The 19294-nt window shown below is 40.6% G+C and overlaps 1 protein-coding gene across 1 annotated transcript in view; it reads right to left on the minus strand.

The window, feature by feature from the left end:
- LOC137984322 (nephrocystin-3-like) overlaps positions 1-15939 on the minus strand; it is a 69703-nt gene extending 53764 nt beyond the window's left edge. The window contains exons 1-5 of the mRNA XM_068831475.1: positions 15084-15939; positions 5571-5867; positions 2374-2510; positions 1855-1950; positions 938-1023 (exon numbers count right to left, since the gene is read on the minus strand). Of these exons, the coding sequence (XP_068687576.1) occupies positions 938-1023; positions 1855-1950; positions 2374-2510; positions 5571-5867; positions 15084-15558 (1091 nt within the window). The 5' untranslated portion in view covers positions 15559-15939. The remainder of the gene's footprint in view (positions 1-937; positions 1024-1854; positions 1951-2373; positions 2511-5570; positions 5868-15083) is intronic.
- Between the last annotated feature and the right edge of the window lie 3355 nt (positions 15940-19294).

The following is a 19294-nucleotide window of genomic DNA, read 5'->3' on the forward strand; positions in this document are numbered from 1 at the left end:
GAGAGGTTGCCATTTTTGTCACAAAATAACTGTGAAGACCACTCTCGTGTTGGAGTAATCAACTGGAGGAGTAAAGTTGGAGTAAAGTCAGGAGCTTGTATCCAACATTTTGTTTACCCTAACATAAGGAGGAGGGCACGAGGACCGTACTGGGAAATATTGGCCAAAGTCGTGGAAGTAGAGATAGAGCGCAGTGAGGTCCATACAAAAAATAACCAAGGGCCAATATTATCCAGTATGGTCCTGAGCAAGTGAGGTTAGTGATTTGTTTATTACAGTACAAGGTTTCATTTCTTTGAGCAATCCGACACTTCTCCGCTTTGCGAATGTTCGCAACCGTCACCTTCCAACAGCAAACTTTGAATGGTAACCTTTCACATTCAAAACTTAATTCCGCTTGCTATAATAATAAATTATATTGTACTGTTGTGATGAAAAAAATAAATTCTGCTTTAAAATTTTACGAACTTTTTGTGTTTTGCTAACTTGAATTTCCCTGGAGAGTGAAAAAATATGGAACAGCCCATTTCCATGGTAATGGTCCGTACTGGAAAATCCAGACCGAAAAACAGACAATCAGAGTACTCCACTTTTCTCAAGAATTGCTTACTATTATAATAATCAGCTTTAAGAAAGTTTCTGTCAATGAAATTACCACCAACATTACTACTGTCTACTGTGTGATCAATCAATGGAGTATTTAGAATTGTTATTACTTCATTCTGAGCTACACATGTTAACTCATCAATGGGGGTTGGTTCAGAGAAGAAAGAGTTTATGTAACATCCATGCATGTCTGCTCACAAACTATGCAACCCTTCCGTAATGCTGTCTTACTGTAATTTAATTTTGTCTTCTCTCTTTTTATCCTATTGTACATACAATGTCATGTCTTTGTTATCATCTCAATGAGTTATTTTCTAAGCAAACTACCAACCTGTTTGACTCTTCCCCTAAAAAAGCAATGAAAACCTTGCTGTTTTGGATTTGATTACATCTCATCTGAACTCTTGCAGCAAACTCCTACATGTACAAACACGGAGGTAAAAACAATCATTATTCATGCCTACTTACAAACATATGCAATTTTTTTTCAATTAGCTCAGACAAATTTCAATAATAATCATATTCTACCACTGAATGAAGGGGTAGTTTCTAAAGAAACTGTGGTGCTGCGTCGGTGGGGAAGTAGTATACAAAAATTTGGTTTTATCAACGGAGTTGATAATGTAAACTGGCCACCGTACAGAGATTCTAAGAATTAGAATCTCGGTACGGTGGCCAATTTACATTATCAACTCCGTTGATAAAACCAAATTTTTATATTCTACCACTGCATACTGCACACAGTCATCTTCATCTACATGTTCCAGCACTTGGCAAAGGTGGCCTCATACACCATAAGCCTTTTTAGAGACATCACTGCCAAGCCTTTAAAAAGTCTTGCATCATCAAAAATACCTAGTGTACGCATTAACACTTAAATGCTGATGTTTAATAAGCCATATACAACATTCCCGTCAGACCTGTATCACATTTACAAACTCTCTGCTTCCCCTTGAGTTTGTATCATGGTTTCTCATGGTTTCTTAGATCTGCTGCTCACATTGTATGCAATACTAACAAAAACTAGATAAGATGCAGGGAAGCTCATAAGGAGGTGGGGAATGGGAAAATTGACCCGCTATTAACAAATTGAATAGTCTTAGCCAGTCATTATCATCACCTTCACTCAGTTTTTACTTACTCTTCCTTTTGGTCTACAAATTAACAATCAGTCTTTCTTTGCAGGACCCTTGAGACCTTCTTTGCAAGAATCAAAGTTAATGAAACCGCTGAAAACATTCACACTACCTGATCGCTCAGCTGTTCTTCTGGATCCTCAAAATGGACCACCATCAAAAATTTGCCTTGCTTTTCGCAAAGCCACTCAAGGTTGGGAATATACAGCTAAAAATTAGAAGATACAAATGAACCTTCTGTGCAACCATAATAATTCCGACAGGAACGTTTTTGTTCCTTAATTTTGTTCAGGGGTTTCTAAGTAAAATAGCCAACTGTTGTCATTGTCAAAATGAATTTCAATCTTAAGTTGGAAAGAACCTGTCTTTAACTACCTCACTTTACATGTAGGTAAAAAGGTCGTCAACTTGTCTGAGTGAAATAGCCGAAGGATTACCACCAAACTCAACCCACAAAAAAGTCTGAGAATGGATCCTTACCACATTCTGCTCCACCCTTGAAAACAACTATGAGATTCCTCCCACGCACTACACACAAAAAATGTATTTCCACAGTGCAATCTTTAATGTAGTCTTCCTGTGTCATGGGAGATTTGACTATCAAGTAAAAATTACAATTATAGATTTAAACCTGCTTAAACAGTTCCACATCTTTTTGCATCCCATTAGGAGCTGACAAGTATACTCGAATCACCGGCTCCTGAACTGGTGCTTGAAGACTTGAAGACATCAGCTGATGTACTGAGGGTGCTACAGCATTCCAGTCATCTGAAATAAACCAGTGGAAGAACTTGTTACATGGCCGATTGAAAAAAGATTACATTCCTGTGGTGTAACATCATTACAATAATAATGTTGCAAAGCTAGCATTTGCCATGTGACATATTACACATGTGATGGAGGAAAAAAGAGAATAAACCTTGTGTTATGTTTTCTACTAGCCTACATGTATACGCAATTGGTAACATTCTATTTGGTGGCAGCGCTGGGATCACTCACACCTTCCAGTGGAGGATCGTTCAAGAAAGTGGTTAGGTAGTCTATTCATCCTGAACTTCATCTAATACACTGTTTTTCACAAGCACATGGCATCCCATGCTCCATGCGATGACAACATCGATCGAGCTACACCATCCAAAAACTTTGAAACGAGTTTCCCAACTTCAGTGGGGTGGAGAAGTAAGCCCAATCCATGAAAGTTTGGCATCCTGGAGGCGATCAACTCCTTCCAAAGCGACTTCTTAACAAATAGATTGGCCTGATGAAGCCGCCACAAGAGATCTTCAGGTGATGTTGTTGCGTGTTGAACAAGGATTCACTTCTGTAAAAAGGCAACTCTCTGCCTGTACAAAACAGTGGAAACTACTAACCCTTGAGCTTTCCAAACAATGATAGACAAGAAACTTTTATTAGTTAGTTAAAGCGCAGAATCGCAGGCCACAATGAAGCAACCTGTGTCATGACAGTGACCAATCATTCATGCCCAATCCACCAGAGCACACTTCAAGCAAGGTAACGCCAAACACCGGAGATTTACAGACCATAAGCCATACGGAAACCAAAAATGCTGTAAAGAGATCAAGGGATAGTGGTTCTGATGAGCGTCAGAACAATCAGAAAAAAACAGCGCACAGTGGATGTTCAGTTCCCTGACCCCTACCACTGAACTAGTGCATGCCAAAATGGGTCCCTACAATGGCGTTAGTTCACGGACTATTCATGGACAATTGAATGCCATCTTTCTAGCAGCCTCCATCCATGACCAAGGGCCCTAAAGTGAGGTACATTGGCGCATCCATCTAGCAATGTCTAAATCCCTGCGAGAGGCCTTCACAACAGCGCTAAAGAAGCCTTCTATGTGGCTGACAGACATCGTGCTAGGATCCAGATGCAAGATGTCCTTCCACCTTCTTCTGACCCACTAGTGCCCTCACCATCTCAAGACAGTGACCTACAGTAACTGGTTGGCGAACTTTGGCAGGTAGTAAACAAACGTCTTGCAACACAAGATAGGCCATTGCAAACCCCTGATGAGGGACGTCACTTTGACAAAGGGTCTCAGCCAAGAAATTACTCAAGCTGTTTCACCTGTGACACCCTTGACCATTTGCAGCAAAACTGGATCCTCTATCACAAGGCTCCCACGGCTCAGCCCGTACATGTACAACCACAGAGGATGGGCCTGAGGTAAAAGGAAGAATTTTGGGTGGATAAGTGACCTTCCTTGTGGGCACAGGGGCCAATGTCACCATTGTCAAGCCTTCCATGCTGAATGGCATTAACACCTCTTGAGCAATCGCCGCTTGTACAAACTTGTGGACACAAGAACTCTTCTTGTCGATGGCAGTTCCCTTCCATTGTTTGTCCGAGAATGTTTTAGCATTCACTTGGGGGAGAAGCCAGTAATGCATGATGAGTGGGTAGCACACAACGAGCTGGATGAGATCATTGGCATGGACTTAACTAAACACAAGAATTTTAAGTTAACCTTACGACAGGGATGCTATGAGTTGTGTGAGGCAGTTGTGTGACCCTTGCTTCTGTGTACGAGTGGCTACCCAAATGACAAGTGCAATACAATATACCTCACTGAAGCGAAAGCCTCATCTCAGCTAAAATCATTGACCCTTGTTGTCATGCCTCATTAGCTGTCATTGAAGGGCAGGAACATTTCACTAAGAGTACATTACTGGTTGCAAAGACTCGTTGTGGACCTTAGTAATGATGTCACCCCACTGAGGCTTTTTCGCCCTACAGACCAACCCCAAACTGTTTATGAAGACACTATTGCTGCATGGTGTGAACCTGTGGAGGAAGTTGCAGATGTCAGGCTTGCACACAAGTCAGTCACATGAATTGTATCATTCGCCTGCTAGAAGAGTCTGTAAGAGTAACCCCACCCACCAATCCATCTAGAGGACATCTTTGAAAGAACTACATCATGTCTGAATGATGTACAGAAAGTGAAAGTCAGCACTGTTGGCTGAGTTTCCTGACACGTTTTCTTGTTCTGCCTAAGATGTGATAAGTGCAAGCCTACATTTGTATTCATCAAAATCCCAGATATCTACCCATCAGCCTGAGGGAGGTGGTTGCAACAGAAATAGAGACAATGCTTATAATGAAGCGTGGAGTCATTGAACCTTCATCCACTCCCTGGGCATCCCTGACTAGCTTGGTCCATAAAAACGATGCGACTACTCATTTCTGCATTGATTACCATCACCTCAATTCTGCTACTGAAAAAGACTCTTTTCCTCTACCTCACACAGATGGTTCCAACAATGCCTTTAATCAGGTTCATGCCAATTTAGTACACCAGACCTTGCAAGCGGTTTAATATTGGCAGGTTAAAATGGAAGAGAAGGATAGGCCAAAGACAGCGTTCACTGCCAGGAGTGTCCTTTACTAGTTCCGGTTTTCCTTCCTCATCAAAACTGACTCACAGCTAGTTTCATCTGGCTGTGGTGCTATGCTCTGACATCAGACATGGACCGTATAAGCCACTGCCAGAGGCACCTTATGTATGCTTTTGGCCAATGCTGTGAGCTGCTTTAGTGGCCCTGAAAAGCCTCTACAGGGAGTGGTCAACAGAGTATAAACAGTACATTACATTATCTTAAAACAATTGCAACTCAAATTTCTTTTAGCAATAAAAATGATACCAAGCACTTGACACATGTATATTACGGTCATGTTATGAAGTATGCAAGGGTGGTGTCAGCATCACAGGTCCCTTTTATACTCTCAGATCTTGTCTCCTGTGGTTCAGTGTTACAGCTGTTTGCGTAAAAAAAATTGCTGTAGTTAAGGCCTAATATTTCATACCTCTACTAATGTTAGTAAATGGGCCATCTTTATCGACCGGGCTGTGCAAGAATTCTGGTCCTCGGAATGATGTCCATTGCATCAAGCTGTCCACACTTGGATCACTTGCTAATGATGACGCCCAGGAGGGTTCTGTTGCTATGTTATCCACAAAATCCAATTTCTCATCCTGGGATGACACTGACAAAAGCTGCCGGGAATGCAATTCAACCTCATGTTTGGCATGCAACAAATCCTGTATCTCACGCTCCTTTGATTCTCTAAATATCTTGAAATGCCGCTGAACCTTGTCACGTTCTAAAATACAATGAAATATTTACACATGTATGACCTGTATTATTACTTCATTCTTGATACAAACATTTATCTACATGTACATGTACGTGTCTCCTCATGTCAATAAGTCATTCATGATGCATGTCTACAGCCAAATTGGTCAGACATGTCCATAACTGCACAGGTAATAACAGAGGCTTGCTCATTTTGATGAGCGTCACAACATTTAATACCCTTCCTCTCTTGCTCAATTCTTCCATCACTCGTGTATAGAATACAGACAGTTCACAATAATTAATTAATCTACAAAGGTGCCCTGAATATGAAGCGATAGATAACCAACGAGGCACGCACTGCCGAGTTGGTTGTAATCATTTTATATCCAGCAAGCCCTATTACATGTAGAATAATTGCTTTATTAAAAACTCCAGGGTCAACAACTCTATTTTGGTGTTCCCTGGAATTTCTGCCTTGGTCAATTCCAGTCCAAAACGGCTTTTGTTGGCCATTTTCTCCTCAGAGCTGCAAAAATGTTTTCAGCTTGCTTAAGTTATTGCTGACGCGTTCCTTGACCAAATTAGGTACAGGACTAGGTATATGAACTGATAGCTTGTGTCCGGCGAGCCAAGGCAAATACTGGAAATCTGATATCCGTAGTTCAGTTTTTAATAATAAAATTGGTTATTAATAATTATCACAAAGTGGCCCCTACTGAACTCTGCTCCTCATGTTAATTAGATAAACAGCTGCATGTTCTCTTCTACCTAATATGCTACATGCAACCTACATTGTACATATAACACTTAACTTTGATACATGTACTGTAATACTGTACCTACAGCAAATACTTTATGTTAGATATTGAGACTTCATTCATAAAAGATTAGGTAGCTTCAGGTGTAGGAGATATGCCAGACCGGGAATGAAAGACATGCTAGACCGGGATTAACAGTATAGATATCTTACTAAAACTAAACCATTTAGCGATACAATGACTTTCATCGATAAACGACACATCTTAAAAGAATAATTCTGCTTCAGTCAACGAAAAATGTGTTGATAGTTCGTTGGGAATCACACCTTTCCAGACGTTGCAGGTTGCACTCTGGTTACGGTTGCTGATCATTGTTTTACTATAGATAACTGAAACAACCCAAAGCTTTACAAAAATGCTAACCTTAGGCTTAAACATTAATATTTAGGCCTAATGTTAATAGCATTTAGTAAAGTTTTGCGTTGTTTTAGCCATGATGAATTAGTGACCTGCAACTCTAACCTGCAACCTTCAACCTGCACCTTATACCCTCGGCACGTTTATTCCTTATTTTTCTGGAATTTTCCCTTGAATGAAAAGCGATCAGAACAAAAGGTCATTCTATATTATGACATTTGATAACATTCATGAAAGGACATTATTAAAACTTAAATCATCCAGACGACCGTTGGAGTTATTACACTTGTCTGAACAGGTTTTTAGTCATCTGGGGTGACTGGACAACTGCGAATGTGGATCTCTGCATTTGGAATCTCATCCGCACCTGAGCATTTCAAATGGACAACTTCCTAGTGTTCGTAGACACTTACACACATGCACAAAGAGCCCGACCAAGAAAAAAATCAACCTGGCCCTTTGCAATATATATATTACGTGTAAATCTACATTAAAACTCTTAGGAGTTATTTTTGAGGATAACCCAACGAACTGGGATATACTCTTTGATCTTATTATGTTATTCAAAGCTAGTTCTCATCTTCACATTTTGCGTGTCTGCAAATACTACATGTGTATGGGTTTTTGGTCGACTACTTAGAGATCTTCATTTTAAGCAGTTAATTCTTTCAATTTTTACTTATGCTATTGAGGTTTGGGGTGGTGCTTTCTATAACTTATATCTTAGCCATATTCATAATTTTTTTAATACATGCAGAGCTTTTAAATTAGGGTACTTTATACTTAAGAATGTTATTCTGTTTTGAATATTCTTTCTGACAAGGATTGCCAGCTTTGGGAGAAAATTACCGGTAAGTCTCCCGACAATCCACTTCATCACCTCTTACCGCCAACTACGGATAGAGTTTTAAGAAACAGGAGCCACTCTTTCATTATACTGAGAATAAGGACTGAACGTTTTAAAAGTACTTTTATCAATAAAACTGTACTTAATTTTAGATAATTAGATACCGTAATTATTTTTAGAAATTTGTAAACTGAACACTTCTGTTGCTCAGTGATGTTTTTCATGTGTATAATTAGACTATTATTATTATTATTATTATTATTATTATTATTATTATTATTATTATTATTATTATTATTATTATTATTATTATTATTACAAGCCGCCTTCAGACCTCTAGAAGAGAACGGTGTGACACTCAATCTTGAGAAATGCAAATTTGCCAAGGAGAAAGTTGCCTTGCTGGGATATGTAATCAGCAAAGATGGAATCAAATCTGATCCCTAGAAGGTTGGCGCAATAACTCACACAAAAGCGCTGGCAAATGTCTCAAAACTAAGACGATTTTTAGGAATGGTCAATCAGATGGGCAAGTACACTGTACCTGCCCACCCTAGCCCATATCAGCAAGCCCCCAAGAGATCGCCTTACCAAAGGCAGTGCCTGGATGTTGGACAAAGCTCAGAAAGAAGCATTCAAAGAGATCAAGAGGCAGTTAGTTTCAACACCAGTTCCAGCGATTTATGACCCGCAACTCAAGACTACAGTTTCAGCAGACACCTCTTCATATGGAATTGGAGCCGGAATGGTTTAAAGGAGAACTGAAGGCTAGAAGATGAATTTTTTCTGTGTCTTATTATTGTCAAAATATAACGTCCTTTACCTAAAAAAACAAGAAAAATCCTTTTTCATCTTGAAAGGCCTTGTATTTGCCCGAAATCCTTGGTTGTTTTCCTAATTTGAACACCCACCATTTTGTTTTCTTTTTCTTCCGGTTACTTCCAAAAAAGGAATGTCTGCCGCCATGTTGTGACGTCATTGCGCTCAAGCAAGCAGGTGGTCTCAACATAGTACTCCGCTTTCTTCATCGTTAATACACGTAAATTTATGGTAGAACTTGAACCATATTCTGCGATAAAGTTCAGGATTTGAGGAATAGGAAGCAACCGAAAGGGAAGACTCAAGAAGGGGAAATACGACTTGATTACTATGAGATTCTGTTGGCTGGTATTGTTTTGTCTGTCATTTCAATTCAATTTGACTAACTTTAGCTTACAGACATCTAGTGATGCTCATAGCTCTTAACTAACAGATCTATATATAAGCTTCAGTTAATTTCTATTAACTTAGAAGTGCCGACAGATCAAGCTTTTCGTTGTGTAAAGTAGAATTCTAATGAACAACATGTATGAAGTTAACACATAACTCTAGATCTGTTCGTAGTTTTGCGAATTCTCAAACTTAAATTAAACATCTTTGTGATTGTTGCCGAGTTTATAAAACCCAGCTTGAAGCGCGAATACCATTTACGAAATGACGTTTCCCAGTTTCTTGCAAAAACAACTTTTCGGTTCACTTCTCCGGCACCGGGTTTGCCACTGAAATCTCCCAAATAAAGAAAACATCTAGCTTATTCACTGGGTATAAATGGAATCGATGGAGTCACAAAGTTAACATTTCATCAATTACACGCAACTGTCGCATCGACCACTGTGGCCAAGATGCCTTCATAACAGGAGGGTTCGAAATGATCCAAACATATGTGACAGTGCTGGATATTTTGCAAGTTTTTCCCTTTCCCTTTAAATTTGGATGATCCATTCTTTGAGAAAGACTTCATTTAAAACAGGCCTAGGGAAGCAATGAAAACTTATAACTCTTTTGGTGTCTGAGAGTTCTATTAGAACAGCCCACAATAGCACACTGAACCATTTTTCAAGTTTCCCCAATCAAGTAAGTGTGCAAAATGACGTCACGCTTAGCGTCCAGGCCTGCTATAATACAGGCAAAATGGCGGACTTCCATCCAGTGATCAATACGGATCTTCCTGGCCTCATAAAGACGTCAAAATGTAATATAAGGAACCCCTCAAATACTCGAATATTTCCTTTAACTACATGTAAGTCAGGCACTACAAATTTGGCGAAGGAAAAAATATTCCATTTTTATCCAGAGGATGTCTGGAAGCCTGTGGCATTTAAATCAAGAGCACCAACAAGTACTGAGAAAAGGTATGCTCAGATTGAGAAAGAGGCACTAGCTACAACTTGGGCATGTGAAAGACTCGCAGATTACCTCATCGGCAAGACGATCAAGCTCTATGTTGAAAGTATCCTACATTGACTCTGACAAGCTTTGGAAGAGATCTCCACACAACAAAAGGAAGACCCAGTATGCGGGAAGCTCATGGAGTACCGTGAGGAAGGATGGCATGGCCATGGCAGGTTCTAGGGACTGACCTGTTTAGCCTGAATGGACGAGCATACCTCTTAGTGGCAGACTACTTCTCATGCTCTACTGAAATCTCACTTTTGCTAGTGCCCCCAAGTCAAGTGACACACAGTGTGCACTGAAGTCCACATTTGGTAGACATGGAGTTCCTGAGATCCTAAGGTCTGACTATAGGCGACAATTTGATTCAAAGGAATTTCACAAGTTTTCAAAGGAGTACTCATTTACACATGTAACATCAACATTAAGATGCCTCAGGCAAATGGTGAAGCAGAGTGACTGTGCCGTACAGACGGTACAGAATGTACTCAAGAAGGAAAAGGATCCAGCCCAAACAAACCGGTACAACGCAAGACATTCACTCACTCACACACTCACTATCCATTAACGCCATGTTCCACTAGTGGGAGGGTGTGACGGCACATGGTTTCACACACCATTCCTCCATACATCCCTGTCGGCAGCCAGTTCAGGTGCAAGACCTGATAATTTAAGGTTTTCTTTGATCACCTCTGCCCAAGTTTTCTGGGGTCTGCCTCTGCGTCTACGACCCACAACTTCATGGAACCTGATTGAGGAGATTGAGCTATTTGCCCTCTCGACATGCCCAAACCACCAAAGCCGCAATTGGCGAAGAGCTGCTTCTAGACTGACAATCCCCAGCTTACTGCATAAGGCCCTCAGACTGGCATGTCGTCAGGTTTGATGCCACACATCCACCTCAGCATTGCTCTCTCGTTCCTCTCCAACCTCGCCAGGTCCGCATTCCTAGGGGCCCAACATTCACTCGCATAGAGCATGGCACCCCTGACACAGCATTCATAGACAGTACCCCTTGTACAAAATGACAAACTCTTGCATGACAGTATGGGTAGCAGTTCTCTGAATTTACCCCAAGCAGCTCTTATCCTGGCTATGATGGCAGTTTCACAACCGCCACCAGCACAGATGGTGTCCCCAAGATAACGAAAGGAGTCCACAACTTCAAGGGGTTGTTTGTCCAACATGACACTATGGCAAGGCCTGCCATCGATTGGACGCGCTGTACCTCTGCATCTGCTACATCTAAATGTAGGGTCTGAAGTTAGTCTCCCGGGAATCTGGCTACATTTCTTGTTGTATTGATGCACTGAACATCCCACTTTAAACCCTGGAGACCATGTTTGAATTGTGGACTGGAAAACCCCTACAGTCATTACAGAAAAGGCTGCAACAACAAGATCATTTATTCTTATATGACACACTCCTGTCCAAAGAAATCAGCGACACCTCATCTCTATGCCTGAAAGCATCCTAAAGGAATCACCGAGCCAAAACAAGAGGAAAAATCACCCTTCGCTCAAATTGATAGGGATTCGCATGAGAACTCAGTATAGGATGCTTTCAAAACTTCATAAAACTACCATATAGACTCAACCTGTCCAGGTGATTTCAATGGACATGGCATGTTAACAAAACAAAACAAAAACATATTTTGTTGACTTGATAATTAATAGCTTCTGATTCAAAACTCCAAAAGGTAAAATGTCATGCACATATAACATGCAATCCATTGTTTTTCTAGAAAGCTCTATTGATTGTATCATTACCACTGTAATCGGCTTTCACGAACAGATTAGAATAAAACAGGATACTTGGACGGAACACTTTAAGGAACTGCTTGGCAACATAACAGTCCCTTACATCATCACGATCAACTGACCGATAATACTGTGTAACTCTCACTATCATATTCTTTCAGCTCATCGATGAAGATGAAAAAGTTGTATATTAAAACCCAGCTTCTCATTTATCTTTCCTCCCTCTTATCTTCCAGGGGGTATATGTGACCTCTCACCCAAAAACGTTCCTAAGGACTAGTCGTTCTGAGGCGTGAAGCTTTGAAGTAGCTGTGAAGTCGCACTGAGAACCGAAAGGGAAGTTGTTCTCACGAGTTAAGGAGTAGTTCTCATGTAAGAGTGACTCATGAGAACAGAATTGAAAGTCATTCGCTTTCCTCAAGCAGTCGTTCGAAAATATCAGGTACCCGTGAGAATGGCTCTGATCATTCACGAGAGAAAGCAAAAATATTGCTCGCCTTTCGAACGAGTTTTGAGTTTTCTCTTGCAACCATTGTGTGTCAATCGAACAACTCAAGCAACCGGAGGCAATCAAGTCTTGCACTTTCGCAGGCCACTGCATTACAAACACTGTTGTAAAACTGAAGTACATGAATGCCTGCTTTAGGAAGTTAGGAAATCTACATGTACTCTTCATTGTAACCACTTCACAAGGGTTTTTATATTATGCTGCACCAAATAAACCATGAGACAGGTGGGGGGTTGGGGGGGGGGGGGGTGTAGAGGAATGCTTAGGACAGAGAACTGATAAACATTAGTAGTTCAAGCATACAGTTTATGATAATCTTTTACAGTCCATACCTGGCCTAGCTAGCCAGCTCACTGTTGAATTAAACACTTTCAGTAGATGTGAAGATGAAGTTTTAAACGTTAATGATAATATTTGTGACCCTCCATGGGAAAACAGTGAATAAGGTGAACGCAACCCCACGGCACGTTAGCATGTTGAAACAAAAGGAGCATGACTCAACACATTACATGTAGCTGCGTGTTAGTTCAATGTAATGTTCACAACTCAAGACATGTTGAGTATGTCAGGTGTCTCTGCCATATCTTTTGAACACTTCTTATGTAATCGGAGTAAAACATAAATGCACCATTATAATCTCATGAATGCATTTATTATCCGCAGTCTGTCGGCTTAAATGGGTAGATTTTGATCATGTTGGAGGTCTGTCTGATGTAATTACCTAGATCGCTGACTGCATCACTAACATGAATGACATCTCTATTCAAGTCTGGTCGAACACAATACCAGATTAATGTACAATGGTTTGTTCAACTTGCACGAGTAGACTTTCAGTATGTTGGAAGTCTGTGTAATATAATAATATTATCTCATGCATTGACTGTATCACTGAGGTGATCAATTAATGATTACTCAAGATCTCTATTCATGTCTTGCTGCATTAAAGAAGGCAACATCCAATGGAACAATATCTTATCAGCATTGGTTTAATCCTAGACACCCGTGTGTGCATAAAAGGCCTGGTCAAGTCAAAACTCATTAATTTTTCAGCTGATGTTATTAAGGGCCAGGCACCCCCCATATTGACTGGTTCTTCACATGACTTTAACATCTCTATGACCTCATGACTAAACAAAGATGACCTCTTAAGCACAATCACTCCTAGAACTTGAGAGGCATTTAGCAAAAGGTAAGGGATCCCAAACTTTTATTTCCACTTTTTCATTATTATTAAAATGGTTGTTTGAGTTTTGAACATCAGGAATCACAACGTGAAACTGCTAGCATAAGCACACATGTAGGTAACATACTCCATTAAGGCGAGGACTCCAATAACAACCATTGTTCAAACTGCATTTTCATAAACCCTTGTTGGACCTCAGGGAAGAATTTTAGACATCAATAATTGGATCACTCTAACCCAGTTTGGAATTTCTGTTAAATAAGATTTGCACCTAGCAGGCACACAGCCCCAGTTTAAGACTGCAAAGGAATGTAAAATCCACTTCCTCCTGAGGCTATGAAATGGTCTCCTATTCTGGAGGACAAATTGATGTGTTTTCAGGCTGTAGTTATTAGTTGTGAGACATATGTATCAAAACACCTTTTTATGAGTTAGGTAAAATTAATGGTTACTTTCAGTACCATTCACTGAACAGACTTTTCAGTGACAATGCAGGCAGTTGACTGCTGAAGTTAGAAATTTGTTGTAGATGAAAGGGGTGTACTATAGTACACCTGAAGCCCCCAGTTGAACCAAAAGGCTATTGAGAACAAGAATGATATCTATGCTGAGTATGTAAGGTGTCTCTTCATATCTTTTGGACAATTATTGTCCCAAAGATATGACACAGTCATTATGTAATCAGAGGGACACTGAAAATGCTCCTTTGAGTCCCCCACCTAGACCAAAAGTTGAGAGCAGGAAATCCTTGTAAACTAACACCTTTAATTAATTACCACCCAAAACAAGGTTTCTTTTCATTCCAAACTGGGTTTCGTAAGAAATAAAGTCAAGGAGTTTAGCTTTTCCATAACATACCACAGATGGGCAATTTGCACCATAATATGACACTCTCCTTAAGAATTAAGTTTAATAATCTATGAATGCATAATTATGTGCCATGTCTACTGACACAACTTGTATATGGACACATAAAGCCGGTTGCTCCCAGCCTTTTCTGCCCCTCCACTCACAATGCTAAAACCAAAACACTCACTCTTAACTTTACTGGTGTGTGGAATCTTGTTATGGGAACTAGCCCACAATTTACTCAAATTCTGATCCACCCTAATGTCTACATTTTTGTATGAAACTCCTCTCTGAAGTAAGGGACAATTCGACAGGTGCATTCTAAAACCCCCAGGGCAATAATCGAAATATTAGTTAATTAATTGATTAATTCAATAAACTTAAAAGAATCAATCTTCATCCTTAAATGACTGGCTAGAGGGATAAAATAGGCCAGATGACCTTCGAGTACGTTAATACTAAGGACTTTCGAAGAAGAATCACGAAGCCAGGCAAAGAGGCTAATGTGTGTGCATGTCACGAGTTAAGATCTTCCATCGTCAGTTTCACAGGAGAAAGAAACTACTAGCACATGCAGTCACTGTCAATCACACGTCATTCAGCAATATCAGTTCTATGTACGCCTTCTCCACGAAAGGAAATTAAAAAGAAGATCTCTCGACAAATAACTGTACTTACATAACAATTCGACATTGGTAAAATTCTCACCTTTCTCAAAGGCAGTAGCCCTTTGCAGCGCTTGATCTTTGCCTTCCAAAGCCATTCCCCTTTCGTTCCGTAACTTAAGGCATGTTGCTTGTAATGCTTTAATTTCCCCTCGTAGCCTCTGGTTTTCGCTATGAAGCTTATCTTTGCGCCTCTCAAGTTCGGCAATTTCCATTACCTTGTTCTTTAGTTCGAGTTCTCTGTTGTGTCTTTCGTCAACACCTTCTTCTTGATCAACTGCAATCGACAACGCAGAGCGGAGACTAAAGCTCTTAATAACCGGATTGGCTCTTTTCTTTCTCCTGCTGCCTTTTTTACCAATTCCAAACGATCCAACCGATTTGATAGAAGTTGCTTTACTGCCTGCCGTGCTGCATTCAATCGGTATCTCCTTCGTTACCCCAGATTCAAACTTTTCGGAAAATTCATCATCATCGATAACTTTTCTCCGACTTGCGATGGAACTTCCAGACCCCATTATGCACTCCTAAACTTCTTGGCTTTTAAAGGATCGCGTTTGAGAAGATTTCCTTCCAGTGAAATCGTTAAAAGAATGCTAAGAATATATTGAGGTCGCAAACTTCAGCGCCATGTGTAAAATGTGAGATACAGCCGCCATTTCTGTATGACGTGATTTCTGCACTACAACTCTAATCGCTGTGGTTCTTGAAAATGTCCACAGCTTCCACAGTTTAATGTCCCGTTCGATAAAAACAAGACGTCCCCGCTCACTATTTCTAGCAAGTTTTGCTGCGAATATGGTCGGAAAACTACTACTTCAAAGCACTCAGTTCACAGTTTGTTTTCTTTCGTGTCTGGCATGCTGGAACAAGTCCACAGCCAATCAAAAAGCAGAAGTGTCCTGTTATCACTGTTACTGTCAATTTTGGTTGGCTGTGCCCAACTTCCGGAATGTCTGGAGAACTTCAGATTTCTGTGTCAAAACAAACGGAAAAAAGCTCTCTTCAGGCCAGCCAGTCTTTGAATTTTGTTGTATTCTACTTAAATATGAAAGGCATTTATTTAAAAAAAAAAACTATTTTGGAGACTGCAAGACTATAAAACTGAAGCCACAAACAAAGATATTGATTTACGCAATACCACACGTTCGTAAAAATTTGCCAACCCGCAGTGCCAAGTACAGAATTAACTTCAATTGAGTTAGTTTGGTGTTAGTTTCAGGGCAACGATAAGTTCCCACGAGTATAACATCTCGCCTTTTTTCTCCACGAGACAAAAACTCTCAATCGCTGTTGAACTAATTATATATTCAATTAATTTTCACTTGATCATTCTGACAGGTCCAGAAAATCGCCACCCTCCAGGGCTTCCAGCACGAGATATCTATAAAATGTAATGAAATACAAGATTGGTGGAATTTTTTTCAATACAGAACACTGCATCCATTCAAGTTTTTAGCTCTCGAAACTTACCCAAATTGTATCGGTAGGTCCTGGAATTCGTCCACAGAAAGGCCAGAGAGACAACTTCACTCGTGAACCGCCAGCTTTGCAACAAAGCATTTTAGGCGTCCCAGTCTGCACGAAACCCTCTCTCACCTCTGCTTCCAGAAGACCGGACTCGCACGTTTCTTACATCTACGTTTATGCCTGTACAATCAACTGAAATGTCAATTCCTTGTAAAAACCAGCATCTTTTTTTGATATGGTAGGTATCGGAGAGCCAGAGCATTTGCGCATGAGCTGACGGAATGTTTGAACAAGAGAGAAAAATGCAGTACCTCCAGACGTGGCGCTGGAGCGTCGTACCAAACGAGTCATCCCGGGATTTCGGCCCGTGCGATCGCTTTTGGACGCAGTTGGCCCTTCGCTGCATTCTGCTACCGACCTCGCCTCCCGGTACGGCATTGAGGGAGGGATATGTCGGCCCCTAAACCATATGAGACAAATCCCACGCCTACTCACAGCTCCAGACCGCCCTTGTCATTACAATTTAGCGTAAGATTTCGCTCGCTTATATATTCAAGAGAAAAGTCATTTTTTCTGTCATATGGTAAGCACTGGAGTCGCAGATTACAGAGAATACGCATGCGCCCTGCTGAAGGCAACATACACACATGCTTAAAGTTTATTTCGTCTCGTATTTCAGAGTAATTACAATAGCTAATATCTTGCTGACATTACATTTACAGCTAAAATACATAGCCCATACGGATAAATAATTAAACATGAAATATTTAAAGAATCAAAAAAGCAGCTATACAAAATGCCGCCTAGATTCTCGTTTTAAAACCTGTTAACTCATTCAGTACGGATAAAATCAGGTAGCGCATTCCATAACTTAGCTGATACTGAAGTAAGAAAGAGAATTAAGACCATAACTGGTTGTTCTAGGTTTATTGAGGAACAGAATGTAATTTCCGCGAACATCATGAGAACTGAGAAGACCGGAGAGAAAACTCGGTTGTTTTTCTTTATATGTAGTAGCAGGAAAATCCTCAGTTCAAAAACAGACTTTTATAAGATAAATATCAAGAAATGTCGAGTGCGCTTATTGCATAGAGATCATATAGAGTTTGCCCGGCTTTCGTAATCTGCAACTGTAAATTTCAGTCTTCTCTTACTTACGTTATACCGTTCTTTTGACAAGAACAACTGACGAAACGCCAGCTTTTGCTACAAGAATAACAGCGAAAAAAGCACTACTTTGTCGCGAATTTTCTATAACAAAAATGTGTTCAGAAATCAGAAGTCTACATTAACAGCACACACCAGGGCTACTCCTTAGTATCTGGCTAACAATTTTCTTCTCACTTTTTTCTCCGGCCGCGCTTCAACCATTTGATGAGGAGGTCCAGTCTTGTGCTTTTCAAGTTGCCTCGTTCATGCCCAAAAGAATTCTGGGTAATTCTGCCATTCCGTGACAAGGAAAAACCCCGATTCTCCTTTCATATATATTGTTTTTATAAGTGTAGGGCCACCCAGTCCTGCCAGCAAAATACCGCATCAATTGTAGTTTTTAGCTCTCAAAACTTACCCACATTGTATCGGTAGGTCCTGGAATTCGTCCACAGAAAGGCCAGAGAGACAACTTAACTCGTGAACCGCCAGCTTTGCAACAAAGCATTTTAGGCATCCCAGTCTGCACGAAACCCTCTCTCACCTCTGCTTCTAGAAGACCGGACTCGCACGTTTCTTACATCTACGTTTATGCCTGTACAATCAACTGAAATGTCAGTTCCTTGTAAAAACGAGCATCTTTTTTTGATATGGTAGGTATCGGAGAGCCAGAGCATTTGCGCATGAGCTGACGGAATGTTTGAACAAGAGAGAAAAATGCAGTACCTCCAGACGTGGCGCTGGAGCGTCGTACCAAACGAGTCATCCCGGGATTTCGGCCCGTGCGATCGCTTTTGGACGCAGTTGGCCCTTCGCTGCTTTCTGCTACCGACCTCGCCTCCCGGTACGGCATTGAGGGAGGGATATGTCGGCCCCTAAACCATATGAGACAAATCCCACGCCTACTCACAGCTCCAGACCGCCCTTGTCATTGCAATTTAGCGTAAGATTTCTCTCGCTTATATATTCAAGAGAAAAGTCATTTTTTCTGTCATATGGTAAGCACTGGAGTCGCAGATTACAGAGAGTACGCATGCGCCCTGCTGAAGGTAACATACACACATGCTTAAAGTTTATTTCGTCTCGTATTTCAGAGTAATTACAATAGCTAATATCTTGCAGACATTACATTTACAGCTAAAATATATAGCCCATACGGATAAATAATTAAACATGAAGTATTTAAAGAAACCGGCAGCGATTTTCAAAAAAGCAGCTATACAAAATGCCATTTCTTTTGTCAAAAGTGACGAACGATATTAACAGTCTGTGAGAGGATCCGGTTTTTCCGGCTCTAGTTTCACCCACCGAGAATGGAAAAAAAGAGGAAAAAAAGAGAAAGAAAGCTTCTCCTCGGTGGTTGAAACTTGAGGCGAAAAAACCGGATCCTCTCGCGGGCTATTCAAATGCAAGATTAGGAAAACAAATTTAGAAACTCTTGTAAGAGATGATAATTTTACGAGTATGGGTCGATCAGAATAGACCATTTTCGAATTCTCACGGCTGGACTGGATCTAGCATGAAATGGAGGCTAATGCGGGCAAACTTTTGAAATGCAAATTAATTTGCATACATCAGCCTCCGTTTCATGCTAGATCCAGTCCAGCTGTGAGAATTCGAAAATGGTCTATTCAT

This window comes from Montipora foliosa, chromosome 14 (assembly GCF_036669935.1).
Source record: "Montipora foliosa isolate CH-2021 chromosome 14, ASM3666993v2, whole genome shotgun sequence".
NCBI classification, from domain to species: domain Eukaryota; kingdom Metazoa; phylum Cnidaria; class Anthozoa; order Scleractinia; family Acroporidae; genus Montipora; species Montipora foliosa.